This window comes from Alosa pseudoharengus, unplaced genomic scaffold, assembly GCF_046254945.1.
Source record: "Alosa pseudoharengus isolate Yale_2024_CS ecotype anadromous, Long Island Sound unplaced genomic scaffold, YU_APseudo_1.1 YU_APseudo_1.1_scf_14, whole genome shotgun sequence".
Lineage (NCBI taxonomy): Eukaryota > Metazoa > Chordata > Actinopteri > Clupeiformes > Clupeidae > Alosa > Alosa pseudoharengus.
Genome location: NW_027468609.1, coordinates 29,709,906 through 29,737,662, shown reverse-complemented (window position 1 = coordinate 29,737,662; position 27,757 = coordinate 29,709,906). Strand labels below are relative to the sequence as shown.

General features: G+C 41.1%; 2 protein-coding genes across 4 annotated transcripts; one reads left to right on the top strand and one right to left on the bottom strand.

The window, feature by feature from the left end:
• Positions 1-411: 411 nt before the first annotated feature.
• nup54 (nucleoporin 54) lies at positions 412-14,211 on the top strand. Of its 3 annotated transcripts, XM_076284601.1 has the most exons (15): positions 412-485; positions 1,169-1,273; positions 3,834-3,911; positions 5,951-6,115; positions 6,653-6,736; positions 7,042-7,194; positions 7,481-7,701; positions 8,061-8,248; positions 11,066-11,262; positions 11,362-11,416; positions 11,806-11,899; positions 12,038-12,145; positions 12,705-12,824; positions 13,144-13,254; positions 13,599-14,211. In XM_076284601.1, exons 1-15 carry the CDS (start codon positions 443-445, stop codon positions 13,725-13,727), a joined length of 1,851 nt encoding a protein of 616 aa, XP_076140716.1. In that variant the 5' UTR covers positions 412-442; the 3' UTR covers positions 13,728-14,211. The 3 variants fall into 3 exon arrangements, with proteins under 3 accessions (XP_076140716.1, XP_076140714.1, XP_076140715.1); XM_076284599.1 differs by lacking the exon at positions 5,951-6,115; XM_076284600.1 differs by lacking the exons at positions 5,951-6,115; positions 6,653-6,736.
• Positions 14,212-14,308: 97 nt separating this feature from the next.
• ppef2b (protein phosphatase with EF-hand domain 2b) lies at positions 14,309-24,077 on the bottom strand. The gene is made up of 16 exons (XM_076283315.1): positions 24,003-24,077; positions 23,228-23,362; positions 22,731-22,785; positions 22,458-22,633; positions 22,160-22,274; positions 22,000-22,046; positions 21,345-21,511; positions 21,055-21,091; positions 19,254-19,403; positions 18,511-18,837; positions 16,585-16,770; positions 16,077-16,219; positions 15,673-15,779; positions 15,301-15,464; positions 14,963-15,050; positions 14,309-14,818 (listed from the first exon to the last, which is right to left on the bottom strand). The coding sequence occupies exons 1-16, from the start codon at positions 24,075-24,077 to the stop codon at positions 14,604-14,606; spliced, it is 2,187 nt and encodes a 728-aa protein (XP_076139430.1). The 3' UTR covers positions 14,309-14,603.
• Positions 24,078-27,757: the final 3,680 nt, after the last annotated feature.

Here is a 27,757-nt window from a genome sequence, read left to right as displayed (position 1 = left end):
ATGTCATGGATCACCTGATATACTATCTGTTGTTTTTTGTTATCCCACAAATAGTGGAAACTATTTAGCAGAAGCTGTGAAAGTGCTGTTTTCATTATACAATAACATATTTGTTGTAGGCCACACACAAATACAAGATATATACATAAACAAACACATGCACTGTAGCCTATACAGGAGCTACAGGTAGAAGTTTTAGGAGTTTTTTTTAGAAGTTTTACCATCATATCCCAAAAACAAACATAAAAGAAAACATTCTTAAAACAAAATGCAAAATCTGATATTTCATTTGTGTGAATAAACTCTAGGATTGCTGATCAAACTTTGTTATTAGTAACAAAATATCGGAAAAGACTGTAGAATAGGAAGGAACAATACACATTTTGACTTGTTTCCGGACGGACTGTAACATCGAGACTCAGGAGGACAGTCAGTGGAAAACATGGCGTTCAATTTTGGCGGCGCTGCCGCAACAAATCCTGCTAGTAAGTGGTTCTGTACTTCAAAGGTCAGGGTGAAGTTGGCAAATAAATAATTAAAGAAATTATATATTATGTGAAAATTGTAAGGAGGATATATCTATCAAATTTGTCATCTGAAAGACTACCGAACGGCTATAAGATTAGAGCTAACGTTATCTAGCTAACGATAGCTGGTAGAAACAGATGCTAATTCATATGTTTTTATTGAGCCTTTGGATGTATAGGTAACTTAATGTAGGTAGCCTAATTCATATGTTTGTTGAGATTCTGCCATCATTTAGATACCTTTACACATGTGCCTGACATTTCGAAACATTTAGCACTACACATGTGCCTGACATTTCGAACTTAACTGAAATAGCGTGACGTTTTGGTTGCGTGAAATAACTAAACGTTAACGTTACTGGAAGTCACGAATGTCAAGAAATGAAATAACGTTGCCTGTATTTTATGTATGAAGACGTTTACATTCCTGGTGTGCATGATTCCGTCTAGCTGGTGAACTTATTTGATTGTCATAGTTAGGTTTGAACTATTACAGACCATTTGATTTGCGGAGCTAACATAACAGCTTGTCAACGCTTACATATCCATTGGTAGCTTCCTTCATCCATGTAGCTGCTACCCATTTGCATTGCATGATTTTTTTTGGCATGTTTTCATGTTATATTTTGTTATCACTCAAGGCACTTCAGGATTTTCATTTGGTTCATTCGCTGCCAAAACATCAGCGCCCACCGCATTTGGTTTTGGTGCTCCCACAACAGCTACAGCTTCTTCCGGATTCGGTAGTAAGTTCATGTCTCCTATCTTCATTTCAAAATTCGAGTAAACACCATCAGCCCCTCCGCCATCTGTATTCAGACGGATTTTCGACATAAAAATCATTGCATATGAACGGAGTCAAAACTATAATACAGTATAAGTAAACATTGGAACCGTGAACCAATCAAGAAGTTACAGTAGCCCCAGTATTTCATAGGGACACTTTTGAATCAGCTCACAAGTACTCCGGGGGCTTCTCGGAATCAGGCTTGTATGTAGGGTGAAGAGGGGCACGCGTAGTGAATTTACTACACGCACCTTCATGTACAAATCCTTAGTTAAGACGGTAAGTCTCAAAAACGTTTTGCTAAGCCTAAGGTTGGATACCAGGTTGGATTGGTTTGCTCATGTTGTAGGTGAGTGGGATATTTAACCTGCCAGAGGGTCTGCTCTAACACCCACTTTGATGATAGACCCTGGTGTTGAAAGACACCTCACTATTGAATCTTTTAGACAACATCCCCTTTACATACCATTGGAGTAATCAATTGGTTAAAGGAATACGCCACCCCTAGGTGAAATTGGGTCTCTCCCCGCAGTCCCTAGAGTTGGATGAGTGAGCCAAAGCGTTTTATAGCCGACCCAGCCATTGTCCTAATCTAGAAACGGCCCGGTTAGTTTTAGCTTAGCGTAGTCGCTGTAATCCGGCGCTGCCAGCTAGCATGTCGTTGCAAAAGTGAATCAAATAACTCAAGATTTTTTATAATTATTTCTCGTAACCTGTACATTCACATCGAGTACAAATATCAATGCAAATTAACACGAAGGGATTTACTAGACCAATTTAGATTTGGAACTATTTTCGGGCATAGCACCGGCAAAGCACCGCTGCCAGGCGCAAAGACATCACGCAGCATCTGTAAACCCTCAACTTCCGGCAATACACCAGCAAGACTACCAAGTTCTCTGCTACTAGGCTGACACTGACAGGTGGGCTTTCTCTAAGAGTTCTAATGCCGATGAATATGGAAGATTACACGATAGACGAAGATGATGACTTCGACTACCAAGATCCAAGACCCTACCTTTTCGAACCTGAGTTCACTGAAGAGGAGTTGCGAGCTTTGGATCTGGGAAGAGAGGACGTTGCGACTGGTCAAGGCGAGTCGGATGAGCGAACGAGAGCAAACACGAACAGGTGGTGTGAGTGTGGAGTGTGCCAACCCATGCCGACTGACAGGTAACGGTAAAAGGTAAAGTCGTCATATTGTCAATAGGGTGAAACGGCAGCCTAATGAAGTTATACAATAAAACTGGAAGCGACAATGTGAGTCAGACTGTTTCAGTTATAACGTTAGCAACGTATAACCTGAAGAAGGATAGAAATTATACTTACAGGCATGGATGATGAACACTGTTCTGCCTCTGTACTGAAAATGGATGGGACGGCCTATCCTCTCGTAGCATAGGGCTACTGCATTTTCTCTTTGTAGTCCTCCGGTTTGAAATGCTCCTCGCAAACACGATACTGATTGATTTTATCCACTGGAGTTGTTGCAGGAATGCCGAGGGCAGCAAGCCAAAGATTTCTTCGTTCCACTGGGTTTGGAATTCTGTGAAACATTATGTTCGTGTCCTCTGCTTGTTACCGCAGCCCTTCACACAGCAAGTAGCCATTTTCCCCCAGTAGATGTGAAACCAAAGTCCTTCGGTGAAACTAACTTCAAAATACTAACACTGGTGTATTGCGTGAAGTTGGGGGTTTTCAGATGCTGCGTGATGTCTTTGCGCCTGGCAGCGGTGCTTTGCCGGTGCTATGCCTGAAAATAGTTCCAAATCTAAATTGGTCTAGTAAATCCCTTCGTGTTAATTTGCATTGATATTTGTACTCGATGTGAATGTACAGGTTACGAGAAATAATTATAAAAAATCTTGAGTTATTTGATTCACTTTTGCAACGACATGCTAGCTGGCAGCGCCGGATTACAGCGACTACGCTAAGCTAAAGCTAACCGGGCCGTTTCTAGATTAGGACAATGGCTGGGTCGGCTATAAAACGCTTTGGCTCACTCATCCAACTCTAGGGACTGCGGGGAGAGACCCAATTTCACCTAGGGGTGGCGTATTCCTTTAAGTGTATTAAAATAATTTAACATTAGATTATGATTATTTTGTATATGTATAATTTGATACACTTGTGTCTTACGTTCTTTGGATAGTCTGAGACACCGTTTAGTAAATAGTCTAGACATTATTTAGGCAATTGCTGTCAAAACCCTGTAGTCTTGTTCATTCATAAACACAGACTCTTCTCAGCCAAAGCACTGTATTTGTCATGTCATTGTACTCATCATACTTAGCATCCATATTTGTCTGACAGGAGTGAAGGGTCAGCATTTCCATTCCTCTTAATGGTTGGCATTTAGCTTGCACATTCATCCTGGAAAGTATCCACATTAGAGCTTTCTGTCTTCATTTCAGTGAAGGGGGGGGGGGGGGGGGGCATGGTGAAACTAAAAGCCTAGCAACTTTCTTTGTATATTACACTGAGTAGGGATCATGATTTTATAACTTTCAAAATTGCAGGTTTTGGTACAGGGTTCGGTGCTCCTACCACAACTACTACCCAATCCACTGGGTTTAACTTTGGCAACACGACCACAGGTGAGCATGGGTACCTCTCCAATGTGTCTGTGCCCTACAGGGAGTAATTCTCCTTTACAGTTAATGTTAACATAATTTTAGTAAGATTGGATGCTAATTCCTCTAAACTATTGACCAAAGCTAGCGTACAAGGTAGCTATTGCCTATGCAACATATGCAGCATATATGAATTGAGATGTCGCTGCATATGAAGTTATTCTGACAACGTTTCATTTTGGTTACATTTAACATTTTACAATGTTACATTTTGGTTTTGTTGTTAAAGGAACCGTATGTAGGATTTTGGCCAAAACTGGTACTACACTATCACTTTCAAAATACTGTAGAGCGGTGTACACCACAGACGTGGTAACTAGAGCAGAGCTGGCAACCCAGATGCCGAAACACTACTGACTTTGTGATTACTAGATAGGTGGAGGGTGGCGGATCAGGCTAACACACAAATATGTAAACATCAACATCAGTTGAGGGCTGCAACTTCACTTTTTTAAATGACGATATCCTGGCCGGACTACTGTTGTCAGTGATATAAGTATTTGAAATTAGCATGATCAGGGCCATTTTATGATTAATTGAATTACATTTCTTACATACGGTTCCTTTAATTTATGTGGCTTGGTTATGTATTTGCAGAGTACATGGTATTAAAGCTGGTAGATGCTGTTAAAACTTTTTCCTTTGTAAAAATATCAGACAGCCATCTAATGTTCCTTTGTAGAGAAATACTCGGCATTCTAACATTATGTCTGTATTCAATCCTGTGTTACTTTTGCTGTCCATTTTCAGCTCTTTCATAATAATGAGTTGAAACACAGCCTAACGCTATGTAATGTAACACCTCCAGCTTACTAGTTGCCTTAATGCAGCATGAAAAAACAACATAACATTACATCAAGGAGTTAACCTGCATTTGTCTTTTGGGGGTGAGCATTGACGTACTGCTTGAGGTTTATATTCTTACCAGCTATTTTATGTCCGTTTCTTCCCTTTTGATATAACAATACACTTTTGTCCTCAGCCTCGTTATTGTCTATATGTTGTTTTTATTGCTAGAGTCAAACTTTAAGGGTTTAATGTTCTCAGGCACTGTCCCAGAATGTAGGTGTGGGCCAGGCCTTTTAACATTTAAAAGTGGATAATTATATACTGTATAATGGCGGTTTTGATCAATTCAGGCACAGAAATGTTCCTTGCCTTAAGCAGGGTTCACATTGCACACGCAAATGGCAGCGCTGTGCTATGAAACCCATTATTTTCAATGGCTTGCTGGTGCAAGAACTGTTCTGCCGCTGCTCCAAGCAAAGTGCAGCTCTGGCGCGTGCCATGGTCGAAGTTGAACCATGTTGAACTTTGACCGCGGCATGCTGTAAATGATAACTATTTTGCACCCGGCAACAAGCACAACAAAAATCTTTGAGACTTTACCTCAACCAAGAGCAACCTAGCAGCGAGCCCAGCGCATGCTGTGTGCACTGTGAAGTCTACTTTACTACTTTACTACTACTGTGTAATATTTGGAATCTGATGGGTGAATGTACTAAGTAAATTTGATTTTGATTCAAATGCCAAAAACTGGCCTAAATATTAGCTTCTTATAAATAATCAGCTTTTTGGATATGAATATCAGCCATGACCAAATGTGAGTCTATTATAATATTAACAACAGGTTAGTTGAAAGGTTAGTGTTAAGTTGCTCATCACTCTGCTTTGTCCTGGTACGATATGTGCAGCAAAGGAAACAAAACATTTGTGTATGCCATCCAATAAGTGGTATGTTTGGGTTTAAATAAATTAAAAAAAACAGAAGGGCTATAATATTCTGTCTCCTCTTTTTTGGCCAACAAATATATATGTTGATCGCCATAGTTATCTTTTAATGACGTCAGTGCCGTCTACTCATCATCTTGTCTCTAATCATCAAAAAATGGTCGTCTACGAATATATTTTGTCATCATTTTCCTAACACTGCTCTGTACTAACCTTGCTTTCTCTCTTTCTCTCTCTGTCTTTCCATCTTGCTCTTGCTGGCCCGTTGGCAGGATTTGGGGGGCTGGGTGCTGTCAGCACCACGGCTGGGGGTTTTAGTTTAGGAGGGTTTGGCATTAATGCCAACCCAGCTGCTGTCAACTTTAACGTGGGGGGTTTTGGGGCCCCCACCACCACAACCACCGTTTTCAATTTCGGCAATAGCATTGCTAGTGCAGGTAGATTTTTCTTATAGTCCACCTGTCAATCATTCCGTGACTGTCAATCATCCGTGTCTTCTGCACGCAACCGGTCATTCATATATTCTGGTAGATTTTTTTTTTTTTTGTCACTCATTCTCATCTTTTGAAAGTAGTATTACAGCATTTCAAAGTCTTTCAGTATTACAAAGTCTTGTATTTCAGAATGATTGATAAATGTCTTGGTTGCCTCTGTTCAGTTCTTTGCATCGTTGTTTGAAGCATCTCATTACCATGTAAAACCAGTAGAGGTCACTAAAGATTGTTGAATCTTTATTTTCATGGCATTATTTCAATGCCCGGCCCTCTACATTACCTGTCTGACTTGTGCATTGGGAATGCACTGTGAACACACCTTTTCATAGCACAAACCGGTGTTTTGTGTGTATGTTTATGTGGTTGTTTATGATTGTCATTTTCACAAACCTCAAACATCTTTCGCACATACGTCCAATCCCTCCCCCCTCCCACACCGGTTTCTTTGCCCTGCATCACTTCTGAATGTCTGTTGCACAGGCGCATTTGGAGGGTTCGGGACCACCACCACTTCTGCTGCACCCGGGTCGACATTTAGTTTTGCCACACCCTCAAACACTGGAGGTGGGGTGTGTGTGTGTGTGCGCGTGCAAGTGTGAGTGAGAGAGAGTATGAGTGTGTGTCTGTGTGTGAACACTGTAAAGAAAAATACTTAGATGATTCTCTGTCACCTCCCCCCCCCCTCAGAAACTTTGGGCCTCTCCTAATAAAATGCTCTGAACTAAACTGTAGTAACAACTTCCCACAACCTCCCTTCTGCCTCAGCTCTCTCTCTGTTGTAGTGGTCTTCACCTCTGTATTGACCCTTTACCTTCTATTGTGGCGCCTTAATGGTGCTCCCAGTGTAACTGCTGTGTCTGCCGTCATAGGTGGCTTGTTTGGGAATCCTCAGAATAAGGGCTTTGGCTTCTCCTCTGGTCTGGGCGCCGGGGCCGGTGCACCGGCCGGCTTTGGCACAGGCTTGACCGGGGCCGGTTTGGGCTTCGGAGGCTTCAACCTGCCAACGCAACAGCAGCAGCAAGGTGAGCTCTCAAACATTAGCGCAGTTCACCCTGTGCACGGTTTATTAATGTTTTGTTGTTGACAGGGAAAGCAAGTTTTTTGCTAGCATGTTGTCCCAGCATACATACCGTAATGTGATTTAGCATCTAATATGATCTAGATCACAGATGATGTGATTGATGAAAACCATTGCAGATGAAATTGATCTTGGCACTCAAGAGTGGAAAGAAAACATTTCTGTTGGCAATCTGATGTGCATAAACATCAAGCTGGACCTTCATTTGTGTGTGTGTGGGTGTGTGACAGGAGGTCTTTTTGGGCAGCAAGCCCAGGCTCCAGCACAGTCCAACCAGCTCATAAACACAGCTAGTGCCCTGTCAGCGCCAACCCTGCTGGGTGATGAACGCGATGCCATCCTGGCCAAGTGGAACCAGCTGCAGGCGTTCTGGGGCACAGGCAAGGGCTTCTTCAACAACAACATCCCCCCAGTGGACTTCACCCAGGAGAACCCCTTCTGCAGGTTCAAGGTAGGCTCACCGGAGTGGAATTTGGATTCGTTTTATCTGGCAGACATGAAGGACTCGGCGACCCTGAGAAGTGGTATGCGGTGTCTGGAAAATTTCAGGCTTGCTTTGGTGTTACAGCCTGGAAATATGTATATTTTTTCTGGCATTATTGTTACATTTCTGTGTCTCTAGTAAAGAAAGAGTTTTTTTTTCTTAACAAACCACTGCATACAGTATAATGATGCTTATAAGTTATTTTTGTCACCGGTGTGTTTGAGCTTGCTGCACAAAGTATTCCATGTATATTTTCTTTCCCTTCCACACACTCAGCATTCGGCATAGATTTAAAATAGCATGTGTGTGTGTGTGTCCATCCTCAGGCAGTGGGCTACAGTTGTACTCCAGGGAGTAAGGATGAGGATGGGCTGCTGGTCCTGGTGTTGAACAGGAAGGAGGCGGACGTTAGGGCCCAGCAGCAGCAGCTGGTCGAGTCCCTTCACAAGGTGCTGGGAGGACACCAGAACCTCTCTGTCAATGTGGAGGCTGTCAAAACCCTGCCTGATGACCAGTGAGCCCTACTTTTTGTCAGCTTTTAAACCATTTTAGCTGCTAGTTGCTGTGGTAAACGGTTCACGAGAAAAGTAACTTTAATTTAATCATACTATTCTACATACAGTTCTGCGCCCATCTCCACACCCATTCACAGGGTGTCCGCGCGGTAGTAAAAGGTAGTAAATAGAATCTACCAAAATGAAGGCCCTTGAAAGGTAGTAAAAGGTAATAAATGCAATTTGACTTGGTAGTACATTTTTCATCACCACCTCAATATATGAGTTTACATTTTGCTTAATATTTGTGTCTACATGTTTTAACTTCACCTTGCCTAATTAAAAAATATATACGTGCTAACAGGACCTGAGTGAGTCGGAGTCGATAGCAATGACGTAGAAGTAAACTGTGTAGAGTCCCGTGGTTGACAGCCAACAAACAACATTTTCGCCTTTTTGCTTCAGTTGATATTACAGGGATACAAACAACACGCGTTTCGGTGTCTCCTTCACGTTGCTTTGGGCGACTTATATGAATCGTGCAGATCCGAAGAGTTTTTCAGGGGCCAGGGATGCTTTTCGGCGACTCGCGTTTTTCACGTCATCTAGGCCCTACCGCAGGCTACCAGAGCTGCGTTTATCATATGGGCCTGCTGGTCTGGTGTCCTGTGCTTCTGTCACTCATCTAATAATATTTGTTCATGTAGCAAAGGAGCGGTAGATGTAGGCCTAGGCTAGCCTATCACTCGGATAGCAGCTACAAAATGTATAGGCTACACTCACTCCGTTAGGAGGCAACTCTCTCAGTTTACACTAGGCTACTTCAGCTGGAAGTTTTAACAACTGTGGACTTGACTAGTGTAGGCCTAAGCTTTCGTTCAGCTGACGGTAGCGCTGCCATCTGACTGTGATCATCCAGAACCATGCAATAAAATTCCACCTATCCCATCAGTAACAAAGTTCGAACTAGTCACTGTAACCGACAACATTTTTTTAACGTAACCTAGACCTAGTATCTAATGTTACGGAATTGCAAGAAAACGAGTGAAAACAATTCCTTACTTTTAACCGTGCGCGTGTCATTTATTAAAACGGTAGAAAACTGAATCAAAGACGGAACTGTCCATCAACAAAAACAGCATGCAGTTTAAAAGTCCCGTTATTTAAAGTCCCAGACATTTAAAGGGACAGCGGTCACTCAAGACAGACCTACACCACAACTGAGTGATGAACGTGAAATTCTTTGAATAGCCTAAAACACTGCATTTAGATGACAACTGCGTGAAGAACCACGCGAATCTAGTTAATGGCGAATTAAGTTTATGGCATTCACATTTAAATCCTTCAATAGCCTATGAAAACTTGATCAGTTAAATTGTTCTCATAAAAGGAACAGCAAATTATACAAAATATTCCAAATAGGCTAGTTTTGTTGCAGTGACAGAAAACTGCAACATATGAGTTTAAAACCATGTTAAATTTGAAAGCATCTAGCTAGTGACAGGAGGTTTTAGGGGGGGGGGGAAGAAACTCTGTAACCTACTTGATTCCACAGTCAATGTTCAGTATTTGGCTTATAATTTAGCCTATAATATTGGCATTTGAATCCATGAAAACTAACCAAAATCTATCATTTCCTATCGACAACAGACCAGTAATGCATCGAATCGCATTGCTACACATTTTGAAGTATTGAAAATAATCAAATCATTGGCTTAAAGAATCTATATTTTATCAAATTGTGATTAAACTTGATTTACACTCCTAAATGGCATCCTCACCTACCTACCTAACTGTTGTTTTGGGAAGTATTTATCATGCAAGCATCGTGCATCCATGCTGAGTAATGCAATGAAATCATAGTTTTCAATTTTTCATTAAAGCAGTCCACTGATGTGCATGTTTTCACGGACTGCTTTGTGTCAAATGTGCAACAACAATACCATACCAATAATAATGGCTTTATATATCCATATAAATAGATTTCTGGGCCTATCCTTAGACTGGAGTTGTTTCGGTGTTGTTTGTTCTTCATTTTTCACCACACATGTTTGGTGTTTTAGCGTAATTTGTGCCAAGGTTATCATTCACCTTATTAGGGCTAAGGGCTGGTTAGGATAACTCAAGGGCTAGGGTTAAGGTAAGGACAACTGAAACTGAACTCCTCGACACTACAAAAAAACATTGTCATTGACAATGACCATACTTAATGATCACAATTAGAAATTATTAGTGTACCTAATATTTATGATTTATACCTTATAGCAAGTAGTAAGTGGTACCCCCCCCCCCCCCAAAAAAAAAGGGCTGCTGCTTGATGTCGTGTTGGTAGTAAAAAATATTGTGGAGGTAGTAAAAAAGGTAGTAAAAAGTAGTAAATTCAACTCTATGATTCCTGCATATACCCTGATTCATCTCGTTGGAATATTCCACGAATTCTTCACTGAACACATGACAACCATATATCAGAATAAACAACAGACCTTACCGAACACAAAGGTGTAAAGCATTCCCCTGTACAATTAGTCATTCCAGAGTAATTCGGTTTTGAATTTGCAGCAAATTTCTACATGCATGTCTCTAACTTTGGGTTTTAAGTTTCACAATGTGTAAATTGTTCAATACATGATTTCATAACGGACCAAATACAAAATAAATGTTACAAATATCGCCTAGATATCTGTAAATATTAAAATCAGAGGGTATACAGCTCATGACTAAGAGTTTGTCTGTTCCCAGGTATTGCTGTGTATTAGAATGAGTACAATATCAGATGACTTTCAGGTCTTGAGACGTAAGGTAAAATATTCCTCTCTGCTCTTGTGTGTCCCTTGCAGGACGGAGGTAATCATCTACTTAGTGGAGCGCTCGCCTAACGGCACGTCCAAGCGGGTTCCAGCCAGCACACTCTTCAGCTTCGCAGAGCAGGTCAACATCAAGGTCCAGTTTCAGCAGCTGGGCGTGCTAATGTCCCTCACGCGCACTGCCCTCTCCCCAGCCCAGCTCAAGCAGCTGCTCCAGAACCCGCCTGCAGGTGAGTCACACCACTGCAGCCATGCTCTGTTTGATGTGCTTGTACTGTCCACATATACTTATAAAATTAAATATGTAAAACATGCCATTTATGTTGTAGGTGTGGATCCCATCATATGGGAACAAGCCAAAGTGGATAATCCTGACCCTGACAAGTAGGTTGAGATCAAATGCCCTTTTTGCCCTGGTTGTCTTTCTTGTTTTGGTATGCATATGGATTGTAGGGTAAGCCCTACAGTCACAGTTTTGTGAGTCTGTATGTTTAGAAATGTAACAGCAATGCTCTGTGTTAATTCTGTCAGAAGTACTGAATAACAAGAATGCACTGTGTTAATTCTGTCAGTAGAACTGAATAACAAGAATGCACTGTGTTAATTCTGTCAGTAGAACTGAATAACAAGAATGCACTGTGTTAATTCTGTCAGTAGAACTGAATAACAAGAATGCCCTGTGTTAATTCTGTCTGTAGAACTGAATAACAAGGATGCCCTGTTTTAATTTTGTTGGCAAACTGAATAACAAGGATACTCTGGGTCTTTTGCAGGCTGATCCCTGTGCCGATGGTGGGTTTCAAGGAGCTGCTCCGTAGGCTGAAAATCCAAGACCAGATGACCAAACAGCACCAGACCAGAGTTGATGTGAGTGCAGTCCACACCTGTACTTGCTCAGCTTGCTCTTGTTTTGGACTAAGCCACCTTGACTAAGCTGCTTAGAAACTGCATCAGTTGTGAACTTCTGAGTGGTATTTAATGAACTTTAATTTGGTTATTTACCAGATAATTGCTAATGACATCAGCGAGCTGCAGAAGAACCAAGCAACCACAGTGGCCAAAATTGCTCAGTATAAGAGGAAGCTGATGGATTTGTCCCACAGGGTGTTGCAGGTAAGATTTGCCAATGCTCCACCAGCATACTATCCTGATACGCAAAACTCAAGGTTCCCACGGGTCATGGAATAACATGGAATTTTAAAAAGTGGCTAGTTATTGTCTACTCAGAACAAAGGTAGACTGTTTTTACCGTTTGTTACAGTTCATGGAAAGCCAGGAGATTTGACGTGTGACTTAGTGAGAACCCTGAAAACCCCATCTGTGTCTGAGTCAAATTTGATATGTGATCCCTGATATTTTGTGTCTTAAATGGTAAAATTGCTTAAACTTTTGACCTTTTTGGTTTCTTTCCTTTTGGTTTTTCTGGGCATTATGTGCAAATGTGTGTTTTTCCATTTCATAGAGCTAAAGCAACCCCCCTGCTGGCATGCTTGGCTCTGCAATTTCTGGATTTTTTTAATGAATTCTAGTGAATAAAGGCTTAATGGTTTGATAGTAACTCACTTGAACCTCGGGGATTGTTGGATGCAATTTAACAAATCCCTTGAGGGTGTTCTCAGAGATTTAGGTTTATTTGTTTGTGTGTGTGTGTGTGTGCGCGCGTTCTGGCCAGGTGCTGATAAAACAAGAAATCCAGAGAAAGAGCGGCTACGCCATCCAAGTGGACGAGGAGCACCTCAGAGTGCAGCTGGACACCATCCAGTCTGAACTCAATGCCCCTACTCAGTTTAAGGTGAGCCCCCCCCCCCCCATGACCCAAAGCACTATGTGGGGGCAGCCTCACTGTGTGTTCACTGAGTGCTCTGTGTGTTTCACTAATTCACGGATGGGATAATTGCCGAGACCAAATTCCTTGTATATGCAAGTATACTTGGCCTATAAACCTGATTTACATTTTTATATTTTACCCAATACACGACTGAACCCTCTTCCAGTGCAGTGTTTTCTAAGGGTATTTGACATGAAAAAGATATTACATCAACTGATCAGCCGATATGAGGTAGACTGTTGGTGAGTGGGTTCATTTTGTGCATTTGTGTTTGTCTCTCCAGGGCAGGCTGAATGAACTGATGTCCCAGATCCGCATGCAGAACCACTTTGGTGCGGTCCGCTCAGAGGAGAGGTACAGCGTGGATGCCGATCTGCTTAGGGAGATCAAACAGGTACATCTGATGGGGAAAGGGAGGAAAAGGCAAACAGTGGGTATTGGCACTTTGGCATGACCGTCTCCTTAACTGATCTAAAAGTCCCTTTACTGGCCGGTCTCCCAGTGCCACGTAAGCACTAGACTTTCATTTTGCGGGGACATGTAACGTTAAAGGTGCAGGCAGCAATTGCACAGAAAGTCGCATTTCTTTAATGTCCAAGTTCAGTACAACGTGGCGCTGGCGCTGGACTATGAAAGCCTACAGCTCCGCCAAATCTGTAAAGTGTGTTGGTCAGGGGGGAATAATGAACAAATCTGTGTATTTGGACTAAGCCCTAAAACCGGTTGTGTTTTCAACAGCATCTGAAACAGCAACAGGAGGGTCTAAGCCACCTGATTGGCGTCATTAAAGATGATATGGAAGACATCAAACTCATCGAGCATGGTCTCCACGACAGCGTTCACATACGAGGGGGCAAACTGAGCTGACAGTCTCGTACGCACACATACATATGCCCTGGAAACTCAACCTTCAGACTTCTCCATCCTTAACAATAAACTTTTGATAATGTGAAAAATATCCATGCAGGTTAAGTGCCTTGTTAAGAATGTCTTGGTGGGAATGGTATCGGGGTTGGTTGATTCAGACATATTTGGTCAGGATCGATGTGAGAACCTGCTTTTATTTATTAAATGGGTTTACCGTTTACTGCATTCCAACCATCTCTGACTGAGAATACAACTCCTAGTCTATTTTGATATACGCAGGGGCCCAAACTTTAGCTGTGAGAAGTAGAGGGTTTTTTTAAAGGTCACATGCAAAGGCAATGATGGGCAATACGAAACTGGAGAAGAAACCGCATAGTTTTGCCATGATTATTCTGTAAATACATGTTTTATTGCATTTAAATCTGTGTTTTATGTACGATAATTGGCAGGAAAATGATTAAATAAAGATGTAGAGGTTGTAATATTCAAGACTCTTTTTGATTTATTTTTATGTGAGGTTGTGTTGTCTCTAAACATCAGATGTTAATGGTTGATGGTGATCATTTTTTTCAGCCAGTCCGTATTGGCACGCCTAATTTCTTAAACAAGCTCAGATATGTTGTAGAAAAAATATAGCAAAAAAGTCAAGCTGAATATGATTTACCATTTCTCTGGCCTAGCTTAGTCATTTTTAATGATTTGTCACAGATTGCAGTGTTCCATATTCCTTACGAGCACTTGCTGACAACAACAGATATGTCAACTGCCGTCCTAGAGGTTGCCTGTCTTTTTTAGTATTGTCAGTGTTCAAGGACTCCTCTGACTGGTCAACTTCCCGGACGGCTTCCTCTGATTGCCCACTAACTATAGATGAGGTCAGGATGGGGCTTCGATCATGCTGTTGCCCATGTCGTGATGGGTGCTGTCCACAAGCCGGAAGGCCTCCATGAACTCGTTAATGTCGATGCTGCCGTCGTGGTTGAAGTCGATGCTGTGGGCGAGGTCAACGATGGCCTCGTCACTGATCTCCATCTTCAGGTGAGAGCTCAGCAGCTTCCATGTTTGACGGAACTCCTCGAAGGAGATCAGACCTGCAGAGAACGCGGGCGATTCTGATTCAATTTCATTCATTGATTTAGATTACTGGCTGTTTAATCTTCCTGACGCAACTGAGAGCGTATAGTAAAGCTGCTTTGGTTGAATTAGAGCAGTTTACCCGTCTAATAATGACTCACCTGAGTTGTCTGTGTCAATGATACGGAAGATGGTCTCCAGATTGGAGTGGTGTTTGTAGAGAGTCTCCAGCACGTTTGTGTGTGCCAACTGTTGAAGGAAGATAACCGGATGTCCATTAGTACTAACTTAGGCATATTTGCTGCAAGGCATCTGGTCAGTTACGATTTAAAGGAAAGATCAAGAATGAGCTTAATAAAGTTACTTTTCCAATTATTTGTGACATTTACCCACTTTAGACAAGGTGTAGCAACAGTGTTGCCTGTCTATGTGGATATTGGAACTGGAAATTGTATTGGAGTGTTTAGGTCAGCCCATGTGAGGAAGTGTGTGTGCTCACCTCTTTGTTGGGCTCGGTGATGTCAAGTTCTCTGAACCAGCTGTGGTAGTCCAGCATGCCGTCCTGAGTGCTGTTCACCAACTGAGAGCGCAGCACGCGCCATGGCAGTGCCAGATGCAACACCGTCTCCATGGCAACAGCCCAGTCTTTCAGCGAGATCAGACCTGGGCAAAGAAGTTCAGCCACAGACAAAAATTACATTCTACCACCAGGTGGAGTCGTGTGCCCTGAACCAATCTGACAACACTAGGTCAAAACACCACACAGTCAGGGTGAAAACGTCTCTGTTATCTGTCCACCTTGTTATTTTACTTCTAAAATATTTTGTAAAATTCCGTTTTTGTGGAGGGTGGTGAGCGGCTGCTGTGGTACCTGTGTTGTCTGGGTCGTATTGCTGGAAGACGCTCATGAGATCAGACTTGTGAGCAAAGAATTGCTCCCTCAGCGCACGTAGCGCAGAACGCTCTGTCCTTCCCACGCTGCACACAGAGCACAATACCAACAAGTTCTTTTACTCCACCAGCCAGTTCCCAAGTATTTTGGTCTTGTGACTTTTCAAAGAAAATGGTGTTCGAGGTATATAATGTATTATGCTTAACCAGTCTAGTTAAGGACATTTACAATGCAAAGTATCACTCAGTGCCTTGTACTTTTTTTTTCTCCAGTGCTCACACATTCACACTGAACAGACACCACCTGCTTTATGCCAAGAGCATAAATAGCAGTCAATTTTATTATTCCCATATACTGGTACTGAACTGTTCTTGAGTCTTTACCTTTGCCTAAGTGTTAGGTCCCTTGTGGTACGAGTGGCCTGGTACTGGATTACATGGGGAATCAGGTCCGGGCCCAGTCTAATGTAGGCTCCTCGATTACTCCCTTCTTCGTAGTAGTTGGAGGCAGAGAATATGGTCAGGACCTTGGAAGACACCGGACACAAGATATGCTTTATTGTAGTAAATTGTTGTCTCACTGTAATATGACAATGGTTTAAAGAAACGGTATATTTCTGAGACACAAAATACAGTTGTATTGGTTGAAGTATGGACATGTAATTGTTGAGTTGTGTGTTGTCTGCGTTGATAAGCCACTGAAAAAGTAGCTCTCCGCTTTACAGTTTAGAAAGATGTGTGTAGCAAGGTAACATGGGGATCAGTCTGATATTAGTAGAGCCACAGCATCAAGACTGCAGCAGGACCCTGCGTCATGGCCACTATGAGTGCTGTAGTGCTGACCCAGATGTATCCTCAGTGGAAGGACTGATTGAGTCCCTACAGTACTCACTCGGCGGCTGTGGCAGAACTCGTAGCCCTCCTGTTTGCACTCATGGGAGCGGATGAGCAGGTTTAGGTGGTGCCTGTTCAGCACGTCCTCAGTCACGTCCGGGCCCCAGTAGCAGCCACCGCCCCGCACCTCGTTGGGAACGCAGCCGTCCAGCGACATGGGGTCACTCCACAGCAAGTCTACTAGCTGAACACACAGGTAGAGTATGAGATGTGGATGACTGTGTCTTGAGGACTATAGCATAATATATAGTATACTTCTATACTCAGGGACAGATTGGGACTAAAAAAAGGCCCTGGACTTTCTTTCAAATAGGCTCACTACCATACGCAGTACATGCGCACACACACCTTTGCTGTCTTACATACTTTGCCCTTCAAAAATAGGTGGTCACAGTTTACAAAAATGCTAATTATTCGCTGCTGGAGAATTTGGGCCCCATGACATAAAATACTTTTGATAGATAGATAGATAGATAGATAGATAGATACTTTATTGATCCCTAGGGATTTGGGCTTCCCAAATGCCAGGGGGGTTCAGGGGCATGCTCCCCCATGATGAACATTTTGAAAAATAACCCCTAAATGATGACTTCTGGTAAATTTTGTGGAAACTTGATAAGTTCACTTAAAATATATGACACATTGAAAGCATAATATAGCCTATAAAACCCTACACAGGTTGTTATACTCAACTCATTTTAAGCAAGTCTATTGGGAGTTTGATCTCATCACATATTAAATCAATGGAGTAAGCCTAACTCCTGAGCAATCGTTGAATAATGTAAAGGTCACACCTGTGACACAACATGACATTTACTGAGGGTAGAAAAACAATAAATCTTATAAACCTTATCTTATAGCCTAAACAAAGCAACACTGTTAGGCCTATGTTTTACCTCTAGTCTGTAGGAAAGACAGGGGTAGTTCACTGCAAATAACCCCTTATAACATGATCTGTTTTCATGTTCGGCTATATTCTTGTTTGTTATTTTTAATATTCATTTAATTAATTATTTTTTAAGAATAAAGAGGCCTTCTGCCTTTATGGGGACTTTTAATTTGAAAAGGGGCTATTGTGAGACTGTATGTAGGCCTAGTGTTTGTCTAATGCTTGATAGCAGAATCCAGAAAGGTTACAGCTTCCGTAAAGAAAGTTCGTATTTGTAACGTTTATTTACTTTAAGCAGTTAAGGACCCGTATTGAGGCCCGAGGTCTTACAGTTGTGTTTTGCCAATGTTTTACGAATACCTACCACTTTGTTGAATGGAAGGAAATAAATGCCTAGATGTGCACTGCAGCATGCCTATAGCTCCTTTTAAAACATTTAAAAAATTTAATTAATATTCTAGCATCATCTTGGTTACCTGTCTGATGAAGGGCCTTGATCAGACAGGTAACCAAGGACCCAATGGTCACTATGAATGAGATCTAGAGTTCCTTTGAAAAGATGGGAGAAGAGTAAAGAAGGACATCAGTGCAGCTCAGTGCCTGGTTTCTTCCATTGGGAATTGTGGCCTAATAGTTCAGACTTTGTTTTATCCTTCTTTACACTTCACTCATCTTCTCAAAGGAACTCTATATCTCATTCATAGTGACCACTGGGTCCTTGGTTAGCTGTCTAACCAAGGCCCTTTGTCCCGAATTTACTCAGTTAGGCTGAGTTAGGCCCTTATGTAAATGGGATATTTCAGTCTTTTATTTTTTTTATACATTTACAAAACACTCCAAACACTTGCTTTTTTGTGGGGTGTTGGAGTATTGTGTGTAGTTTGATGAGAACAAATAAATAATTGAAGCCATATTAGAATGAGTCTGAAACATAACAAAATGTGGAAAAGGTGAAGCGCTGTGAATACTTTCCATATGCACTGTACATCATGTAGCCTACCTGGTACATGCTTCTACAGCACTGCTTTCACTCACCTGTTTCCACTCCTCTGCGTCGGCCTCCACAGCCTGTGTGAGCTCGGTCTCGGAGCAGACCGACTGGTGCTCAACGCTGACGCTGAGGCCGGCCTGCCGGCGCTGCTCCTGTAGCTCCTCCTCCACGCCGCTGTAGGACTGGAGGGAGCGCCGCTGCTGCATGGACCGGTGGAGGCTCGCCGACGGGCTGCTGTAGGTCAGGGAGAACACCCGGCGGCGCTCCACGCTGCCCACTGCTCCTGCGTCTTCCACATCAGAGTCGTCATCACACACCTTGGATTTGGCCAGAAATCGCCGGTGTTTAGGGGGCTTCAGCGATGACAAATACTTAGAGAAAGAGAGGATAGGATGACTGATAATAGAATAGAAGTCTTTATCATAGGCTACACTGCTGTAGAAATGTATCTTTGGCCCCACAAACATATAGCACATACAAACAAGACTACATAACACAACAAGTAGCCTACAACATACAAGAGCTTCATAAAGATGTATGAGGTGGCTAATTCCAATGAAAAAAAACTTTTAATTTTTAATTACAAGTTAATATAGAACGAAAGGACTCAAATGTACATGTACATATTCATGAAAAGTATTAAATAATCTGTTATATCACTTTGTTTACATGGTATGAATGTTATGGCTGTAAACAAGTGCTTATAATGGGGATCCAGTGTGTCTCGATGAAGGTATTAATAGTATCAAGCAGTAAGAAGATTGTGTGAGGAGACTTCTTGTCTTACTCTGTGTCTATCCATTTTGGCAATGATACTGAGGTCAGTGGTGTCTGAGATCCCCCCATGCACAATCAGCACTTTCTGGTCAATCACAGTGGCCAGTGGCAGCCAGCTGAAGATCTTCTGGAGCAGTTTTAGAATCTTCTTGCCATGGAGCTGTGGAGAGCAAAAATCATCTCCACTTCAGTCTGGAATAGGCTAACCTTTGATGCAGTCATCAATTCTGGGAAGCGGTTGAAGATTGAAGCAAAACACTGTATGTGTTCCTTATGTGCTTCAACTGCTACTACTACTGCGCTGCCCTACAAAGGCTAAGAGCAGTATCTGCACTTTTTAAAAAAAATGTTTTGCACAAATAAGAAGTACATGATCTGCTCTTCAATCTCTTAAAATTTCATATGGCTACCTAATAAATTTCTTAGCTAAATTTACATTTTTAGTTTGCAGTTTGTATAGAAAAGTAGAGGGAAACCAAGGCAGAGTGCATTATCTGCCCTTACTGCCTTGATTTCAATGGCCATTACTGCATTCTGCCTTTGTTTCACTTGCCCTTACTCTATTAGGGGGGTGTCTGTGTGTGTGTGTGTGTGTGTGTGTGTGTGTGTGTGTGCGCGCACAGGGACAGACTGGGACTAAAAAAAGGCCCTGGACTTTCTTCTAAAAGGCACACTACCATTCACAATCACACACACACATTAGGTGTCTATCATGATACAGTCTCACAATATTAAATGCCAGTGAAAGTATCATATTCAAAATAGTCAGTCAGATTTTACAAAAAGTAATTAACATATACTTTGACAAATATAAGCAGCAGTGTGCAAAGGTGTCAATGGTTAGGTTTTGGTGTGCAGCAATGCAATATTGCTTGACATGAAAGTCTACACGAATACCTGATTGATTTTGTTCCATTTTTACATAAATGTTTATAAATGACAGAGTTGCCATTGTTAAGGCATCAAGCAGCATATCTTCACTAAAAATGTAGTAAGTACCTCCTCAATTAATATAAAAACTGAGTGATTATGATCACTTGTTACACTGCAAAATGTTATTGTATGGCCATGTAAGTATAAGCAGTAATGCAAAAGCAAAGCGCAGTATAGCTTATAAAACTACCAAATTTTGCCTAAATGTCAAAAAACTAAATGTTTAATATTCACCTCACTTTGATCTATCTAAGTATACCCCTTGTTGTTGAATATAATTTGATGCTTATACTTGGTGTATGAAAAACACAAAAAGTTGTTTTTCTCAGTTTGGCATTTTTGCAGATACTGCTCTTTGGCTTTGTAGGGCAGTGCTGTCCTACTGCTTTGCTGAAAAGAGTAATGGATAATAAGTGGAACTAAAGGGATCATGGCTGTCGGTCAACAAGGTGTAATGAAGTCTTAAGAGGAGTAGTGTGGCACACCTATGTGTATGTTGCACTAAATTTAGCCACAGCAAAGATTAATCTTTTCATAAGCATAGTGGTAGAAGGAATACCTTCTGCCCCTTCAGCAACATTAAACTCCGATTCAATCTTCTCTCTCGCAAGTCAGCCTTTCCATGAGCGGCTCAGGCCGTGCCTTGTCAGCACGGACACTATTTAAGGCATCCTGACCCATAGAACTAGGCGAAAGGCCAGCTAATCCCTTTAGCCAACAGGGGGAGTGACCCACATCCCCACTCTAAATAGCCGTGATATAAGAGGTTGTGTATATACACGCTAAGGTGGCGGGGCAGATTAGTTGACAGCTGTAGACCTGCTGATACTGTTTGTTTTGGAATGAGTGGTGTGGGTTAGAGCAGAGGAGACACTTACCCTGTATTTCCCCAGAACTTCTTTGGTGAAGCCATACCTGGATAGAACAGAAGTTTTACCTCATCACTTTAAGTCAGACTGAACAAGATATGGATACCAAGTTAGTTAATGTATTTGTTAATCTATCAACCAAATCCCCACTGACAATCCCAGCATAGTGTACGTGAGACGTGCCTGTTTGATAAAGCAGGTACTTAAAAGATCAGCCTATCCAAGTAGTTAACAATAGTGAGATGAAATATGAATACCTCTGATGTTCATACTCTATTGCATCTTGTGAACATAGTTACCTGAGATTTACCATGTGATCCTCATGGTTCCCTCGGTTCAAATAGACATCATTTGGATACAATAGCAGGAAAGCAAATAGAATCAAGAGAATCTCAATGGAATTCTTCCCTCGGTCCACGTAGTCTCCATTGAAGACATAAGATGTCTCCATGGAGGGCAGGCCATTCTGAAATAGGCAAGAAAGAAATGTAAGTGATAAGGATGCACGATGTTATCGGTGTGACATTGGTATAGGCAGATAACGGGCAAGACTACAATTGGCAGAAAGTATTAATGTTTCAGAAAAAGCATCATACAGATCTGTTCAAATAGGATGAGACCCTACATTTGTATCTGAAAATGTCTTATGTATCTGAAAAAGTCTTATGTTACATCTACACCAAGTTGAAATGATTATCTTATTTATCATGAGTGAAAGTATTCGCTACATTTAGAGCAGAATTAAAGGAAATGTGACTGTATCTGCAGCAAATAAGCCATCATAATAAGAGTAAATGGTAAATTATAGTACAGGAGGGACCCTTAAAGGAAATAAAAAAGATGTGTATGTCGTATATAATCAGAAAACCGGTACATGTGCATGTGCATCCCTAATCAGTGAGCCTTTACCCCATTGCCCAAATTCTGTGTCTTCTGTAGTTTATGAGAGATCACCTTATAGAATATCAAAAGCAGATCCTCCAGATGTCCATGCAGATCTCCTGTCATGGTGGAAAAGGAACCTTCAATATAATTGAGTGCCTCTTAAATATAAATGTATAGTTCCTCTTTATATTACGCAGAAGTAATGTTCCCACATGGACACAATGCTCACCGCAGATGGTTATTTCCTTGCTGTGACAGGTAGACACGTGGTTTATGTTTGGCAGGAGTCGCAGCAGTTTCCATGTTTCCCCAAGAAGTTGGAGGACATAACGTGAGTGAAGCTGCTACTGGGAGAAAGATACACGCCAGAGAAAAAGGCTCGAGGCCAGCAATTTATGGAATATTCTGTGATTGTGAAATATGAAAAGACAATGCTATTACATTACATATGACATGGTATTACCTTACATTTAACATGTCATTTCATTTCCATAAACCTTAGGGCTGCTGGTTTGGGCTGGACTCACTTGTTTGTTCCGAAATGCTTCCACCAGCTCCGTGACAATGCAAGTAGTCAGAGGGAACGTCAGGTGTGGTCCGCAGTAATCGTCTGGAATTTCAATGTTCTTATAATTGAAGTAGCGTTCCCACTCAATGTCTCGCAGCAAGTCGTTGTCCCTGAAGATGTGGGAGATGAGGTTTCCTAGTGTAGGAGAGAGGAGCAGTGTGCAGATTTTATGAAGTCTGGTATAGTGCTTGATTAATTTTAACCTCACTGCCTTGTTTAATTATGGACTTACTCTCACTGCTGGCAGGGGTGAAGTGGTCCATGAGGTAGGCAAAAAAATTATACAGCTGCAAGGAGAAAAAAAGCCATTTAAAAGTACTGTAATTTAGAAGTCCTTCTGAAGTATATCTGTATTTATTACAAATAGCAATTGAGCATTTTGCAAACTTGTTTATTCTATCTACTTACAATAGTACTGTTATTATTTGACAAAAAAAGGACCAAGTTAAATATGTTATTTGATAATGTGAATACACAAATGGTATCGCAGTTCTGAACCCATCTTCATTTAGTATCATGTAGTGCCATATCCTCTGATCAATCTATCAAAATTTCATTAATCTACTGAAACATTTCCTGAAGATATAGGGCTTTTCATTGTACAGTATTTACAGTGTGAAAGACAAACAACAATGCTGTTTTTCTCAGTTTGGAATTTTCGTAGAAACTGCACTTTGGCTTTGTAGGGCAGTGTAGTCATGTAATTTATTCATCTACTCATGTAGAAACCTTTATCTGGTCCTGCTCTCCTGCGTATTCGATGGACTGGAAGATGTTCCAGGTGCAGCGCCGCCTCATCTCCAGCCGGGCCACATACTGACGGTACCAGCGCTGGATCAGCAGAGCCGACCTCATGGCTGTGGAGTTGCGAGAGGGAGGAGAGAAACGGTGTCAGTGTGGGGGTTTGCACAATTTGGGTGCGTGCGTGCGTGCGTGCACATATGCATATATGGGAATATAGTATATCTCTATGTTTTTTTGGATGACTGATTTTTTTGATGACTCATGTATGAATGGATTTCTATATTCTCTAATGGATTTCTATATCCTCCTAATACAATTACAGCCTTTCAAGATCTATGAACTGGGGTCTACACATATCTCACAGCTCTACTGTACACTAATCCTGAATCTGAATTTGGACTACCCTCAAACTGAGAGAACACTCACCTGTTGCAGCTTCATAACAGAAGGCGCAAAGTAAAGAAACAGTTTAGCACAAGTGAAATACTTATGCTACATGATGCATGAACACATTTGGTGTGGCTTTTAATAATGTCTTATGTATTAAAGTGATATTTTCTGGGTAATGAAAGCTTACCTGGAACTGAAAGGTGACCTGTAAACAAAACACACATGGCTCAGTGTTAACAAGAGAATGATCAAAATTGTTCAGGCAAAAATGGTTAAAATGTTATATTATTCTAATAAATAAATCCATTCGTTATGGACTGTATGACAATGATACAAAGTTTTGAATGTCATTTTGTAGGTTTCTAAAAATGGAATGCAATGCAATGTTACCTCGCTCGCATTTTTTCAGTTGTAGCTGGTTTGGTTTTGTGTTGCCACATCCCATTGCCTTTTGCACTGCCAAAGAAAGCAACAAAGAGTCACAGGATTACCATTCACATATTAGGCAATATCATTTCATTGAACTAACAAGGCCCAATTTCAAGCACAGACTAAAAGGTCCACTCCCCTACTCCACACAGCTGCAATTCCCACAATTACAGTTTTTTTATTTCTTTGTGCATAAAAACATGAAACCACCTTTGTTTACCCAGCAGACTCTCAGAAGGGGGGGGGGGGGGGGGGCTCCCTGTTTTAGGGTCAACTTTGCGTGCATGAAGGGTTTATTTCAGGTCATTATTTCAGGTCATCCAGAGTTTATTTTAGGCAAAGTGAATTAGTTTAGAGGTTTTTTTTTACATCAGTTACTCTTAAGTTTTTAATTGTAATACAATAGAGGGGAGTATTCAACTGCTTTATTACGACACCTCATATATGTGGCATTAACGTTTTTTTATGTGTGCCATTAAAGTATTTTTTTTAAATACAAACAATTACATTGCATTATGATGTAGCTGATATGAAACTGAGAACATATATACAGGAGAACATTATAAGATTCCTTGGAATTTCCAGGCATCATGTACCATCATTCAGTTCTGGCATTGTGAACTCTACCAAGTAAACTACAATAACTTCCTAAATCACTCAGACTAGATGTCAAAGAAGGTGTTTAAACTTACCTGGGCCGCAATGCCTTTCTTTTTTCAGATCCTTTACAGAGATCCCATTTTACCATTTGTGTTTGTCAGCTTCAGAAATTTGGAGAGTATGATCCTCCAAGGGTTTGTTTGCTTGACATCATCCCGGACCTAACCTTTTGACTAACCCTCAATTTTATTTTTTGTATTAACACGAGTGACATATCCTTTTTGTTAGTCGTCTGAAGAGGAACCGTGGCCACAATAGGCAATAGACTTGTGCCGTTACCCACAGCACTTTGCTTTACGCATCTCTCTCTGTGCTGGTAGCTTTGTGCGTTTGGCAACCTTGTGGCCGCAGAATGAAAACAAGCCACAAGTGGATTAGGATTAGGCTAAGGTTTTGTGTGGGCCACCTGCATCTGTGAATAGATGGATAAAGGTATCGGTAAAGGGCACATGGTGGCTTGCACTTTTGGCAGGGATATATATTTGGGATAAGGACCCAACGGATCACTCTATCAGCTGAAAAATATCTTTGTTCAAACATGTTTCTGTTTAAAGTGAATGCTCTTCTTCTATAATACAAAATGTGAAAACTGCGCTGTGGGCTGTTGGGGAGAGGGAGTCCGCACAGCAGACAGAAACATAGTGGACAAGCTCATCAAGAAGGCCAGCTCAGTGGCTGAACTTAAGACAGTCCAGCAGGCGGCAGGGACCAGAACATTAAACAAACTAGGTTCAATGCTGGCCAACCCTGCACACCCACTCCACCCCCTGAAGGTGATAAACAGCAGCACCTTCAGTCAAAGACTGATTGCACCAGTGTGCAAATCTGAGCGGTATATCCTTTATACCAGCTGCTATAAGACTATAATGCATAAAAATAATTTTTCTTTTCTTTATGTATAGTGTTTTTATATATTTTAACTTATTAGGTCTGGATATATTTGAGTCAACGTGTGGTGTTATGTCTGTCTTGGAGCTGCTGTGACACTTTAATTACTGTTAAAGGATTAATAAAGGATCTAATCTAATCTAATCTAATCTAATCTACATCCTCTCAAAACAGTGTGTGTTGTTGACATCATATTTATAGGTCTCCCTTTCTGCGTCCAGCTTATGTGGGTTTAACACCTGCACCACAGACAATTACATCCACTGTTGACTGTTAATAAAAAATATGGTTTGAAGTGATCAACACCCTCCTTATGAGAATGTTTGATGGGGCAGGTGTTTGAAACCTCCTCTCTAACAAGTGGCAGATTGCTCTCAAGGCCAATTTTGCATACAGTCATGGTGTTCAAAAGTTCATCTATTCACCCCATCGGTCACAATTGTGACCGGAAAAAAAAAGTACTTATAAGCCTCTAAAACTGTAACTGGGGAATATCCCAATACTCTTTCAGTAAATATTGAAACAATAGAGTGTTTCAATGAAATGTGTGCAGTGTCAAATGTTTTGAGTAAATTGTCACATGACCAGAGCTGTTTACTTCCTGGTTGCACCTTGAGAAGAGGATGACGGCCTCACAGCTCCCAAATAAAAGGTTTTTAAAGTATGTTAAAATTAACATAAGACAAATATTTTTTGTACACATGGTCTTTAATGTGTCTAGTTATGATATATACATTTATAATTATTCAAATGTCGTTGGTGTGTTTGCAGAATGAGTAAACATGTTAACGGTCACAATAGTGACCGGTGGGATAGAATGTTGTATCTAGATGCACACATACTTCTACACCTACAAACACACACACATATACATACTCATACATACACACATACAGAGACATACACACACAGATACACACACACATACATACTCACACACACATACACACAGATATACACACTCACACACACACACACACACACACACACACAGACATACACACACACACAGACATACACATATTCACACACACAGACACACACACTCACAGACATACACACACACACACATATATTCTCACACACACACACACACATGCACACACACACACACACATACACACACTTTCACAAACACACTCACACACACACAAATATACACACTCACACACAGATACACACACACACATACACACAGACATACATACTCACACATACACACACAAATACACACATACACACACACACAGATATACACTCACATACACAGATATACAGTACACACTCAGACATACACACTCACACACACAATATATATATATATACGCACACACACACACAATATGCACACTAACTCTCACACCCCATGCAGATACACACACACAGACCATATACACTAACTCTCACAACTACATGCAGACACACACGCACGCACAGACTACACATTCAAGGTTCTATTTTAACGAGCCAAAGCTCCTGGTAAATAAACAATGTTTACATATTTTTTATATTTATTATTGCCATTGGTCTCAGTGTTCATATCAGTTTGAAAAGTCCTGTCAGAATACCTTTATTTTAACAAAAAAGCAATTTGAGCAACCTTTAATTGAGTATACGCATATTATCCCACCTTGTGACCGGTAATAAAACTCACTTTTTCATCTACTTTTTTACATTTAAAAAAAAAAATATATATATATTGATTACTTCAAAGGGTTGCTAATAACACATGATTTGCATATTTGCATGTCTGGGAAAAATTTGGCCTTAAATGGGTTAAAAGACTCACCCTCAATGTGACATTAACACCAACATCTAAGATGTTATCAACAGGGATCAGTGAACCCAAAAAGATGAATTCTCTTAAATGGTCATCATATCAGACTCCACCAACTAATATTTACAAGACTTTTTAATAGTGCTCATGCTAGCCAAGATATTTGAAAGCACATCCCTATGCTCCGGCTTACTCTCACACTCCCCACTTTGCCCTATCCATCACCGGCATTCTCAAATACAATAAATATCCCAGGCTATTAGCGGTCAGATTTCCGGGATTAATATCGATATCCAGGCCTTCAAAATACAAAAAACATTTTAAAGATGGATTTTGACATTGCGGCGGATTTCCTGCCAACATTGCTTAAT

Coding starts and splice junctions, on each gene's coding strand:
- ppef2b (XM_076283315.1), bottom strand. CDS start 24,077: ATGGGATGTGGCAACACAAAACCAAACCAGCTACAACTGAAAAAATGC. Junction 22,275..22,457: donor AAGCATTTCGGAACAAACAA/GTGAGTCCAGCC, acceptor TTCTCCCAGTAG/CAGCTTCACTCACGTTATGT. Junction 16,220..16,584: donor AGTTCTGCCACAGCCGCCGA/GTGAGTACTGTA, acceptor GTGTCTTCCAAG/GTCCTGACCATATTCTCTGC.
- nup54 (XM_076284601.1), top strand. CDS start 443: ATGGCGTTCAATTTTGGCGGCGCTGCCGCAACAAATCCTGCTA. Junction 486..1,168: donor TGCCGCAACAAATCCTGCTA/GTAAGTGGTTCT, acceptor TTATCACTCAAG/GCACTTCAGGATTTTCATTT. Junction 12,825..13,143: donor ATGCCCCTACTCAGTTTAAG/GTGAGCCCCCCC, acceptor TTGTCTCTCCAG/GGCAGGCTGAATGAACTGAT.